Source organism: Lathamus discolor, chromosome Z, assembly GCF_037157495.1.
Source record: "Lathamus discolor isolate bLatDis1 chromosome Z, bLatDis1.hap1, whole genome shotgun sequence".
Taxonomy (NCBI): domain Eukaryota; kingdom Metazoa; phylum Chordata; class Aves; order Psittaciformes; family Psittacidae; genus Lathamus; species Lathamus discolor.
Window position 1 is genome coordinate 56,856,368 of NC_088909.1, and position 13,466 is coordinate 56,869,833.

Genomic DNA, 13,466 nt, shown 5'->3' on the forward strand with positions numbered 1-13,466 from the left:
CTGCTATGTATAAGAAATCAAATGTAAGTGACTTTCACTGAGATTTTAGGCTCTTATGCACAAAGCTTCGAGAACATGCTGTAAGTGAAAGGGTAAACACGCTGTGGGAATCATAAAAAGACCTTGTCTTTAGGGACCGCAACAATAAAGATCAAACCACAGTGATCAGGAAGCCTGGCCAGAATGGAGAAGCTCTCCTGGTTATTTAAGTGTGTGATTTATGGATGAATTGGAGTACATTCTGGGAAAACAGTTTGTCTTGTTTTAAACCTTCCCCATGAGGGTTTAACAGATTTCCCTTGGCAATCTGTTCACATGGTTAATTACCCTCGTTGCTAAAAATGTTCTCTTTACTACAAGTTTACATTTTCCTGACGAGATGCATGAAGCTTCAAATACATGAGCTACTTCCCATCTGCAATAAGGAGAACTCTCCCATGTGGACAACCCAGAGATCCAGCTTCATCTCATATCTGTAAGAAAACAAACACGTGTGGCCTACTCTCTGTAGCTAGGATTTTCAGCTGTCCCAGCAGGACCACATTCTTACTTTAAAGAAGTGATGCTTTTCCTTTGGATGCTGTAAACCTCAGTAGTGTTTTGGTAGGGAGCAGGAGAGCAATCCAACTCCATGTTGCTCGTTTAAATTAGTTTCTGCTAAAAGAAAAGCATAGGGTGAGAGGGTGGGTGGTAATTATTCAGACAGCAGCAATGCTATTTTTTCCCATTGTTCCCAAAGAACCTTAACTGAGTTTTGGCGATAGTGAGGTGTAGCTCAACCTACCAGCGAAGACTGGGGCAAGATTGCCGCCTAGTGCACAGTTGCTAGCGGTCATTTCAAGGCCTCTGGCGCAGTTAGGTATTAGGTTTGAAAAACAGAGAAAGCAGGAACCTCTCAGTTAGCTTAGTCGCATTCCCAGTGCTATTACGCACCAGAATGTTCCAGTTCATAAACTGAACTCACCTTTAAACGATGTGTTCAGCAGCAGCAAACTTCACTTCCTCAGGCAGAGATCTGGCAAATTCAACTGTTAAAAAGTCTATCACTGAAGCTTTTTGGCAGGTGAAAGTGTAATTTTGCCTAGGTACATGTCTGGAGGCAGTTAGATATACCTTCCCCTGGTCCGTTTCTCTGGCCTGTCCCTTTCCCTTCCAAGAGGTGGTTGCTGCATTCCTTCCCTTCTGGAGCTGTGTTGTAATGGGTTTAGGGTTAACATTTTTGACACCAACCAGTGAAGGGAAGCTAGCTGTAGGGACATTTGATTTGCTTGGTCAGAGAGAAGGGCAAAGAAATATGGAGAGGGAAAAATAATACATTATTATTTGTTATGCATTATACAGCACAATAAAGGAATATATTAAAAGCAATTAACAGCGTGACCTTGAGAATGGATGTAATTTTTTTTTCTCAATCCCAAAACTATGTGCCAGACCACAGTGACCTCTGTATACCTGAGACATAGAAGAAACAGATGGGCATTAAAGTACAGTCAAATAATTACCCATGTTGCCAAATGGAGCACAAAGCAAACTGTGCCGGTAGTTGCAATTGGAAGCACCAAGTCAAGCCTGTGCAGACTTCCTTCAGCAGAGGCACAGGAAAATCAGAAGGCACTTCATCCCAGCCAAGCCACTGTAGTCTTGGCCAGAGACTGATGTCAGGCAGCACCGAGTGCTTAGCCTCTGCAGCAATAACAAAGGAGAACAGCTCTGGAGTCTCCACAGGCCCTCAGAGTCACACTCTGATTTCAGAGCCACCTGTGGCAAAGTGCTCAACAGTGCCCTTCCCCGGAAACTAAGTAATCCAAGAAAAAGAAGAGGTCTGTGACCTGCAGACAGCACAATCAGACATCCCAGTCATGGTGGTACTGCAGATGTGATTAAAATAATAAGGATCTTCTACAGAGTCTTTTGTCCAGAATACAAAGGGAACCATATTTCAATTTCTAACATCTGAAAAAGGATCAAGGAAATGTTTTCAGCTTTGAGAACATATTCTAAGAACAAAAAAAAAAAATTTTTTTTCTTTACAAATAAAATGCCATCTTTTGACATTAAACACTGGATGAGACACTTCCATGGTCTGTAATTTTTCCACTCCCCAGCAAAACAGATGTTTGTACTTCCACTGGATCAGATCTATGCTCTGTGAATCAGGTTCACTTATCACCTGATAGGTAATAAAAATCAAATCAACATTTCAAATGCATCTCTCTGATTCTGTGTCATGTAGGGGCGGCAATGTATCATCTGGAGATATTTCTGGAAAATGTGTTTGAGATATTGTCTTTTCTTACCAAAGCTTTGGGAATCATGCAGGCATCCACACTTCCTTGTTGAAGAGGATTTTATTGATTTGTTTTGCCATCAGACTTGGTTTGCTTGACCTTCACTATTTTGTGGCTCTGGAATTAATGATTAGCTGCTAATTGAGACCCACACAGATTCATTCATTCTGTCAAAATGCATTTAAAATCAAATGCAAACTGCCAAAAACATATGGGGGTCATTAACAATTATTCAGAGCACAGTGAAACCTCATGCTCTGAGATTACATTTTCAGAATCAGCTTCATTTTGAAGGAAATGTCATATTCTGTGTTTCATTTAATCTTGCAGAGAAAATGTCTGGAATGGTTTTTCTTAATATTCTCCATTTCTTAAACTTAACATCACTTAGAAAACTGGAGCAGCTAGTTCACATGGATGCAAGGCACTCCATCATGTGCACATTACAGTTTTAGTAAAAGTATAAATTCCTGACTCCCTTTGCAAACACATAGTCGTGTACATTCAGGGTGCATGTTTGCTAGCATATGAGCAAGTATTTGCACAAGTTAGGGAGTCAGTAAACCGAACCTGTACATACCAGCTCAAAAAAAGTCCAGTATGTAAATCAAATTGATGGCATATTTGACATCATGAAACATCATTTAACAGTATCTGCTTTATTCTCTTAAAAGTGTTCTCTGAATTACCTTAAACCTCTTTCAGCGTTTCCCGATGGTTTTTTTTAATGAATCATGGGGTTTGGCACATCCTTGCTTATTTACGATTTGTCTTGGTGAAAAAAGATTAATTTCTGGCAGAGCCCCTTTTAAATTTTGGTGTGTTCTTTATTTGCAGATGTACATCACAAGCACAATTAAAACAAAGAGTAGCAGGCTAGCCAAACCTGTGCTGTGTCTGGGTACCCTCTGTGCTGCGTTCCTCACTGGGCTAAATCGAGTTTCTGAGTATCGAAACCACTGTTCGGACGTGATTGCAGGCTTCATCTTGGGGAGTGCTGTAGCTTTGTTTCTGGTAAACCCATCAGTCCTTCCACATTCCTTTTAAAATACTTTACTTTTTTAAAAAAAGTACTATTCTCTTGTGGCCAGTTGCAGCTGATTAATCCGGTTGCTAAGAAATAATTCTAGCCTCATCTAGTTTAAAATATCAGAGAAAATTTTAATTGGAAATCATGTTTATACTAATTAATAAATCTGATATTTGTGCATTGTATATATTTCAAGATTTTCCTTGACCAGTTCTGCAAAATGCTTTAAAGGTGGTGTAGGTCTCAGCTAATGTCAAAAGGGGGTTGTGCTTGAGACTTCTTCTCTGATACCTCTGTATTGCAAAACCCTACTGCCTGCCTGGTATCTGGCAAAAATGTGGGACACAGTGGGTGTATCTGGGGCTCTAAGCAGTGGTCCTGGTTCCTTTGTTTCAGACCATAAAAGTGCAGTAGAAAGGAAGGTCAGAACAAACTCCCTGGGACAATAAACTACTTCCCTTTGTGGCATTTGGAGTTGCAATGAAATTGTTCACCATCTCATATGATAACCAAATGCATTTTTAGTAATGCTCTATCAAAGGCAAAGGCCTTCCCATATAATCTAGGAACTGCATCTCTTTGGACTTCTAATGGTACTTGCTTCCCTGTTGGCTGTGTGGTTTAAGTGTTCTGGTTGGTGAGAGATCTCTTGCTGAGGGTTTACCCACATAGCAAACAATCAAGGTGATTTTCACTATTACCAAGAAATGTGTGTGATTCCCTTTAATCAAAATATGCTTCAAAACTACCTACTGCATAGCAGCAGACATTTTAACCCTGTAATCAAGAGGGATTAGGTTTCGAAGATTCCTTAAATCTAGATTTTCCTGACACTGATTTTTTTTCTATTTTCCATTTAAATAAAAATGGGGGGGGGGGGGGAATGGGACCAACAAAACAAACAAACAAACCTTCACATATCATTTATTCCCACATCCCCTTTAAATAAAAACATATCTGCAACATCTGACCTGAATCTCTTTGACTTTAATGTAAGTAATTTGTCTGATTCCCATTGAGAAAGACAGTTTAAATCTAGCTCATGCAATGTAAGAGGCAGTCACCCCATATATCCGGTCAGGACAATCTATGTGCTCCCAGCTCCTGTTTCTAGCAATGATAGTTGCTTCCAGGCACATTTTGGCCCTGCAGACCTCCTGTTAGCCTGGAAGTTTCACAAGCCCAAATGCAGAGTGGTGGAAGGGGTCTCCCTGGAACTTGGAGCAGATGGGTGCTGAGATTCCTGCTGCTGGCACCAGACTCACCCAGGCTGCAGGCTGCTCCCTGCTCAGGTCTAAAGAGTAGCAAAGAGGAAGAGCCAAAAAGGAGCTGGCTACTGGAATCGCTCTGACAGCATATGTGTCAGCTCCCGTTTGCCTTTTTTCCCAGTCAGTGTGTTCTGAAGCCCCAAACTGTTAATGTGCGTTTGCTCTTATTAGCATTACCATGTAGGTGCAGTTAAGTCTAGTCATGCACAAGGGTAGGGCTTGTGGGATAAACACCACCAATTGTGCTGGAAGTATGCAGGAATGGTGCTCAATCAACTTGACATCATCCACATATAAGGTAGATTGAGCCATCCAGTGAGCTGTTTTCAGTGTTTAGAAATGACTGTAAGAGTCTGAAGGGAGTATTTGGCCAGTAGCATGCATTTTAAGGGTAGTCCCTGTTCTGTGATGCAGACATGGGAGTCCCTGTCGTATAAGGCATAAAAAGGCTGAGAATGGTGCATCACCTCAGATTATAGGCCAGGTGAACCCCTTACCAAGGTAGTTCACCATGCCCAGCTATGTCAGTAAACACACGGAAGCCCAAGCACCTTCAACAGAAACACAGGTTAAGCTCTTCTCAAAAACTGGCAGTTGTGAGACCGCTGGTGGTAACTTCTGAGGTTTTCCTGTGGACAGATCATGCTAATCTCATTTCTTTTCCATTTTTTTTCCTGCATTACACAGGGGATATGTGTTGTCCATAACTTTAAAGGCACTCATGGAGCCCCTTCTAAACCGAAGCCTGAAGACCCACGAGGAATGCCGCTAATGGCCTTTCCAAGAGTGGAAAGTCCTCTGGAGACATTGAGTGCACAGGTACTGTAAATCCTCAGACCATCAACAAGCACACTTCCTGTTACGGCAGAGTAAAAGCTAGTTGTATTCGTAACTGCACATCCCTAACACCAAACCCATTGAGCAGGGTGAATTTGCACTGGGGAGAGTTTGTTTTAAGGCATTTATCCCTTAAACTACCAAATACTGTAGATCATCTGCTCTTGGGCACATCCAAACCTAAACCAGTAGGATTTCACATGCCACAGCATATCATTTATGTTAACAAACTTTTTCTTAGCAGAATAGCAAACTGAGAGAAAAGTAGAGATAATTCTGTCTAATTACACTTCAGGGTGCTTTTGGCATATCTTAAGGATTTACTCTCACATTCTTAATCCTGGGGATGAACTATGCTGTTCAGAAAAATATGACAGATATTAGGTTTTTATTCTTATTACTGTTCAGTATCTTCTATAAGAACCAAACTATTCTATGATTCTAAGAAATCATATACCCTTTTCTATCTAAGTCATCAGAAGAAAAGGTAATAGCATTCTTTCAAGTTTGCAAAAAAAGAAAATAGGCTAGTGAGAGCACCATTATTCATGGTGTTTATGTTAAAACTAGCTTCAAAAGGCTTGTGTTGGCATAAACTGAATCATAGCTGACCCTTTCAAAACAGACAAGCAAATGCCACCTATGAGAAACTTCTGGCAACAGGAGGAACTGTAGTTTGTTATCTGAAATGCCCTGTTGTAATTTATTTGTTCTTTAAATTGTACTCCTCTTATTAGTTGGCCTGTCATTCCTGTGTACATGGTGTGTGGCAAGATTAATAGTGATTTTTGTTCAACCCTTTGACAAATGAACGGAAAGCAGGAATTAAAAAAAAAAATAAAAATAATAGACACTGTTTCTAACACCTATAAATATTTTGCTTAATGAAAAGTCAATTTTGATTAGGAAAACATTTGCTGGAAGACTTTCAACTAAATCTGCAGAACCGTGTGTATTAACTGTTTTCTTGGTCGACTTGCAGTCCAGAAACTAAGTACTACTTATATTGTATTGCATATGACAAAAAGGGTGAACAGGTGAAAATGCTTGTAGACTGTGAAAAAAATTTTGTCTAGCCAGGTATTTTTAAATTCTGGACTCTGAAGTGCAGGTAGGGACTAGGCCTTAGCTGTTGATGTCCACCATGACCAAGAGTCTTCTCTGATTTGTGATATCTGTCTCTAAATGACCATACATCTACCATGCAGGAGTAGACTGATGAAAAAGTGATCCTACTCTGAACCTCTTACAAGCAGACCCTTGGGAGTGGCTGCTCATTACTGTTCCTTGAGATAAAGAAGGTGCATTGTCCTTCTGTGTGCGGATTCTGCATTCATTGCCAGTTGTTTTGCTTTGCGCCCACAAAAAAAAATGCAATACACAGCATGATCCAAAGACTCAGTGCTACCCCTGAAGTCCTGGACATTTGCTTCCAAGGTTAAATCATCGGTTTCCACCTAAAGAGGACTTCTGTGTTGCTATATATCTGTGGCTGCTTGTATGTTGACATAATGACCCCACCTCTGTATGGTTTTAAGCTCTGTATGGTTTTAAGCTCTGTATGTTCCCTAAAACCAAACTGTGTAGAATCACACATCACATAAAGCCAATCTGCGGTCTTCTAGGATCTTCAGTGGCTAAGGATAGATGCACATGTTACATGACTGTAACACGCAATAGTTACATGACTGTATGAGGTGCTTGAGCCCATACTGACATGTTCATATGGATAGAATGCAGTCCTGTTTGAAAGTCTCAATTATAAAAATCACACCTTTTTCTTCAAGCAAATGTTCATAGCCCAAAAGGAGGGCTTGAGTTCAGCCTTCCCCACCACAAGCTCAGGACAGAAGGCTCTCACATTTACAGTGACCTCTTCATTTTGAAGCCCTAAATTGGCTTGACAACAGATTTTAATGAAGGTTTTTCTAATTCAGTTTACACACCACGATATGTAAATGCAAAAATGTATACAAATGTTCATGTGCTTGGTTTTTCCTCTTTGCAGAATCACTCTGCCTCTATGACTGAAGTAACCTGAGATGGAAGACTGGCAACTGAAGCTATTTTTTATTACCCCCCAGTACAATACTCCAAGACACAGTTACTAAATGTCTAACTGCAATGACCAGTATTATGTTATGTCTAGTTAGAGGCTAATGTTTTGTACTTTTTTTGTATGAAGAAGTGATGTAGCTTGCCCTGATTTTTTGTCAGCTTTAATATTATTATGCCAGAATTTAAAAGCAAAAAGGAAAAAGAAGAAAAAACCCTTTTCTTGTTTAAAGTGTGCACTAAGGAACTACATCTATTGAATTGTTGATGTTGTTATGTGATATTTGTACACGATTTTTTTCTTTTTCATTTTTGAATTTATACATCGGGGGGGAGGGGATCACTTTTACCTTTTCTTACCATAAGAAGTGTTTCTACCAGTGGGTCAGATTTGAGTAAGCTCAGCATAGATCTGAAGTAGTTGCATATATTTAATTCAGATTAAAATAGTGGTGATTGGGAATCTAACCCAAATGATACTATCAAAACATAATAAACATCCAACCTCAATTCAGTGAGCTACTTAAGCGTTCCTTGGCATTATGGACTTCAGCTAGCCATCCCGTTTCCAGACTATTTGGCAGACTTGAAGTATGTCCTTAAGCATCTTACTGAATCAAAGCCTGATTGTTCTGGTGTGGGTGATCGTGCTAGTTATTGAAGAATAACTACAACAATGTACTCAGTCTGCAAATATACAGACTGGATGTGAAAATTTATAGTAGTAGCTGATAGCATGTGAGCTGAATATATCACCTCCCTAGATCCCTGTTCCTCCCTGAGGCCCAGCTAAAGCTCCCAGTGAAACCTGGCTTCAGGAATTGACTATGGGGATATACAGCCACCGCTGTGGAGCTGAGGCTGTGCTTTAAGTGTTCCATAACTTCATCATAAATTTGTGGAGTAACTAGTAACACTGGTATAAAGGAAATTGACACCACTTCTTCAGTGGAGTGGCATGACATGGCATTCAGATTGGCAGAATCAAGAAGGCAGTTCTTCCCCGACAGTGTAATTTTCACTGAGGGGCTTTGGCAAGACAAGAAAAAAAAAGACCAAAACCAAAACCTGACACAGTCTTTAGTAGCAGTCTGCATTTCTGTAAATTCTGCTATACAGAATTTGTATCTAAACTGCCATTTTACAATTTAACAACTTTGTGTAAGGAATAAAAAGACAATTAATTATGGGTGGGGGATGGGGGAAGAACAAAAAAGAGCCCCTTTATAATGGTTAAAACTGGGGGCAAGGCTTCATTACATGACTTTTCACTGTTCCTAGGATTTTCCTGCATCTCATTCTTCTAGCATGGTGATAACTGCTGTGTGTCTCCTTTAAAAAATGAAGCCTTTGTCTGTACTTTTACTGGAATGTTTACCTCACATTTCCATGTTGGTTCTTCTTGGCTTTTTTTTGTATATTTTTTCCAAAACAGATGCAAAGAAAAAGTATCAAAAAACCAAAACATGTAGCCTGGTCTGTCATTTGGGATATCTGTGTCTGGACTCGTGCTGTTTCTTCCAGGTTGCTATTTTCTTCTGACTCTACTGATGTCCACTTCAGTCTTCAAACTTGGGCCATGCAGGCTTTTTGTGACCATGAGGAGGCATCAATAATGTTCTGGGTCCCACAGTTTGATCCAAATTCCATGGGGAAGTTTCTGCTGAATAGATTTGGCTGTGGAGCTAGTCCTCGTTCTGCTGTGTTTGGAGAATAATGACACGCTATAGGAAAGCCTTTAGCATGAATGGGCATCCAGTCAGTATGCCCTGTCAGCAGCATGTAAGTCTACTCACACTGCAAAGGGTTAGCAGTGGGTTGAATTCTAAGATGAAGTTACATTCTGTAGCCCAGGTTTTGCAGTCAGGTTCCCTGAGGCTGTGTTCCTTCCAGGTGCACTGCTACCACAGCATGCATCTTGTAGTTTTGGTCAGTAGCTTCCACAGAATGGGTAGTGGTATTTGTCCCATCTCTGCTTATTCTCTAGCATGAGGCAGTTGTCATGCTCCTTTCTTGCCTATCTCCTTTTTTTCAGTTTTTCTCCTGTTCTGTTTTTCACTCTCTCCTCTGATCACGTTACATGAGCTATGAAAGTTGCATGCTGTGAGAGACACTAGATTGGGGAGAGGGGAAAGCAGAAAGTGCAACTATCACTGCAAGTGTTTTTAATGAGTACCGAGTAAGAGGAAATAAGACTTAAGCAGCTTTTCTTTGATGGAAAGACATCATTTCACTAAAAAATACTTCCAATTCACTGCTCTCAAACAAGCTCTGAAGCAGATGACACAGATCTACCTATTTATCACACTGTTTTTTCCATAACCAACAGGGAAGCGATTTGCAAACAGTCAGCCTTCCACAGTGACCAGTGAAATACCCCCATTCCCTCATGTCCACCCTGCAGTGGAGCATGTAGTGGTACACCTAGGCTATTCAGTAATTCCCCAGGAGTCAAAAGGAGAAAAGAATGGGTGTCTTAAATTTCTTCACAGCTGCAAGAAACCAGCACTTAAGAAATCTGTTCAGCACTCTTAGTACATGAAAGCAGCCGTTTCCAAGCATGCTTCAGGTATCTGTAATCTCAAAGAAACCAGGGAAGCAAGAGTTCAGGAGAGCGAGAGGTGTAACCAGGGTCTTTCTGGAGCATCGCCACATAGAAAATTCGACCTGCTGTGTAGAACACACTGACAAAGTGCCATGCATTTCAAGACTGCTGCATGTATTTTCTTGTCATCCTGACTTTGCTGCTTGCTTCCTCTGATTAAAAGCAAACCTGCATCACCAGTTGCAGGGCAGAAAGGAAAAAACTAACATACAGAACGTAAAAGAAAAACTAACAGCTGTTAGAAGGAGCAACAGAGCTTACATAAAAACAAGTCTTGAGCAGACATAACAAATTTCTGCAAGCTGCCCTGATGGTAGTTTTTGTAGGGCTGCTGGAGAGTTCAGTTACTGAGTAAAAAGATTTTTAGAATGCCAGCTGGCACTATCTTCATGTACCAATTTTAAGTAGAACAAGTGGATTTACGTTAACATGGCAACTGTGATTGCTTCTAAAAAAATTACTGTTGACAGGGTCTTCTTTTCAATCTCAAGCAAAGAAAGAGTAACCAAAAAAAAAAAAACCCACAAAAAAAACCCCCGAAACACAAAAATATGGTTTACTTCTCCCTTCATGCCCAAGTCTGCTGGCCCTGCCAGTCTTGGTGGCTGAGCTGAGCAGGACTTCTGACATCAGCTGCACTCACAAAAGCCCAGTACACAGTGCAAAATCAAAGACAAGAAGTTTGAGATGTGGGAAAGAAACTAGGGGCTGATCCTCTGGCTAACCCCACTGGAGCCTCTAACTGTTGGCCAGCACAGTAGAGGGCAGAAAGCATGTCAGTACCATTACGGAGCACACCATATATATCACTGTTTCACAAGGTCAACTTCTTTTCTTACATATAATAAACAAACCAGGAAACCCTAGGACAACTAAATGAACTTTTATTAGTGATATTCATAAATTCAGTTGCTGTAACAATAAGAGGGCTCTGCTTCTGCTCTGCAGCTCTGCCTTACAAACACAAACAAAGCAAAGCAATGCTCTGTGGTGCAACTCACTGCTCCCAGTTAATCTTCAGGTTTGGGGGTAGCTCTGCAGCACACAGTTCATCAAACTTGGATGCATCCTTCACAGGAGTGCTATAGAAATTCAAGACATCCTCAGCACTGCGCATCAGGTAGAGCTGTGAATTGGGGACAGCATGACCAAGTTCTGTTGCCAGCTGAGCCAGCAGGCGATACTTTAACCTGTTATCTTTGAGGGATGTCTGTTGCCAATTATCAGGAAGCGAGGGTCCAAAAATCTCCTTGACGCGAGACTCAAGGTAGCTCTGTATATCCTTCGGAGGCTGATAGCTTCTGCTGCGTGGTGGGGGACAGATCAGGCTGGGCTCATTTTTCTCTTGATGAATTATTTTGTCTGCTTCTACTTCTTTTTCTTCCTTCCTGTTGGCACCAGACAGAAGTACTTCAAGTCTCTGGGCTACTTAAAGACTGAATCAGAGCACACTTCTATTCATAGTCTTTTAATATCTAACTAACATAGCCTGTAGACATTTATACCTCCTGTAGACAAAGGAAACTCATTACTCATGCAAGAACAAAAATGTGTAGCCTAGATGTTTGCTTTTCCCCCAAATTGCCACATTGTCTCTACACAGCAGTGACCTCTCTAGCTTATTTGACTGGTCTAAGAGCAAACAGAATTTTAAGCAGATTAATGATTTATTTTCTCAGTTATACCTTCATTTTCTAATCTGGTGTGAAAACGGGATAACAGAAAATAACTACCACTATAGAAAAGAATCAGTGCCATATATACATATATAACTATAGATATAAAGCACTAGTTTTAACTACAGAATTAAAGCCTACCCCAAGTTATTTAACTTGCTCAAATGCCACCATCTAGTTAGCAACACAAGCATGGTTTCACCTAAAAGGTGATACAAAACTGACTGGTTTTCATTCCCATTATAGCACTGCCCTGAAATATCTCCTTTTCCACACTCTGCGAGTTTCCTCACCGAAGCCGGTGACAGCACTGAAAAGCCCAGCTCCGCAATGCACGCCCGCCTGCTGGCAGCGCAACCTCGGCGGGGACGCGACGAGGACACCCGCTGCAGGCGCGCTCTGGCGCACTAAAGCCCAGCACTGAGGAGGGGAGGTCTGAATGACCAACGAGCGCCCGGATCACGGCACGGCACCAACATGTTGCTCTTCCCTTCCCCTTCCCTTTTCCTTTTTCTTTTCCTTTCCCTTTCCCTTTCCCTTTCCCCTTCCCCTTCCCCTTCCCCTTCCCCTTCCCCTTCCCCTTCCCCTTCCCCTTCCCCTTCCCCTTCCCCTTCCCCGGCGTTACCTCACACCACCCCAGAACGCCCTGCTCGCCACAGCGTTAAGACTCAGCCGCCAGCCAGATGCTCGCAACAACACCACGGCCGCCATCGCGAGAAGACCCCGAACTTCCTCCCAGCAGCCAGCGCGGCTGTGACGCATTCCGCCCCGCCCGCGCTGCCTCACGGGAACTGTAGTCCCGCCACGCGTAGGGCTGTAGGCGCGCCGGCTGTTGGCGGGGCAGCCATCGCTTCAGCCGCCGCCCTCGGGGCGGGCACGGCAGAGGCTGTGCCAGCGGGCGTGGGGAGGAGGTTTGGCAATAGAGTGTGTGGGACTAAAACAACATAAGGTAGGGACATATGTCGTCACCCTCTCCGACTGTAGCTGTGGATGTGTGTTCTGCCAGTCAGAGGCTCTTGGCAGCCATCCCTGGAAGTTTTTATCCTGCCTTCGGGGTGTGATGGTTGCCAGAGCTGTCAGCCAGCACAGGGAGTTTGTTCTCTAGGCTGCATTTCTGATCCAGGCACACGAGTATGTGGGAATATCACTTTTCCCATTCTCTAAAAGGATGTTCTTTTTTAAAAGTGAAAAATGCTTCGTCTGCACACAGCCTTGCTTTGGGGCATGGCAGTACATGCAGAAGATGTCCACTAGCTCTGTCACAAACACCTCTGTCAAAGAGGAGCACGAGGAGCCTGGGCACAGCCACCAGCTGCAGCAGGCACAGCAGGTGTGACACACGTCCAGCAAGGGAGCAGCCGTTACCTAGCAAAGCTACAGCTTTAGTTTTAAAAAGTGGGAGAGGATTTCTTTTCCCAGTTTGGGGAAATGCTATTTTCCATTCTCGATTTTTAGAGAAGCAGTGTACATAGATAAGAAGATCAGCAGGATCCTCATCGGGAACAGAGGTTTACTTGAGCTCAAGTTCATGGAGGCCTACAGGACCACAGCTGAACCAGAAAGGAGGTGGTGTTCCTCATTCCAGTATTGGCCCATGTCATGGTTTAAGCCCAGCCGGCAACCCAGAACCAGCCAGTCGCTCGCTCACTCCCCCCCCCCTTTTTCTTCACCTGCTCCCAGAGGTATGGGAGTTAGAGTCAGAAGAAT

At 42.3% G+C, this 13,466-nt stretch overlaps 2 protein-coding genes across 2 annotated transcripts in view; one reads left to right on the forward strand and one right to left on the reverse strand.

Moving 5' to 3' along the window:
* The window catches only part of PLPPR1 (phospholipid phosphatase related 1), a 135,477-nt gene extending 126,534 nt beyond the window's left edge, over nt 1-8,943 (forward strand). Inside the window, exons 6-8 of the mRNA XM_065663054.1 lie at nt 3,126-3,302; nt 5,274-5,405; nt 7,432-8,943. Coding sequence (XP_065519126.1) covers nt 3,126-3,302; nt 5,274-5,405; nt 7,432-7,464 — 342 coding nt within the window. The 3' untranslated portion in view covers nt 7,465-8,943. The remainder of the gene's footprint in view (nt 1-3,125; nt 3,303-5,273; nt 5,406-7,431) is intronic.
* Nucleotides 8,944-10,950: 2,007 nt separating this feature from the next.
* On the reverse strand, nt 10,951-12,545 carry MRPL50 (mitochondrial ribosomal protein L50). Its single transcript, XM_065663056.1, has 2 exons — nt 12,385-12,545; nt 10,951-11,471 (listed from the first exon to the last, which is right to left on the reverse strand). The coding sequence occupies exons 1-2, from the start codon at nt 12,519-12,521 to the stop codon at nt 11,081-11,083; spliced, it is 528 nt and encodes a 175-aa protein (XP_065519128.1). The 5' UTR covers nt 12,522-12,545; the 3' UTR covers nt 10,951-11,080.
* Between the last annotated feature and the right edge of the window lie 921 nt (nt 12,546-13,466).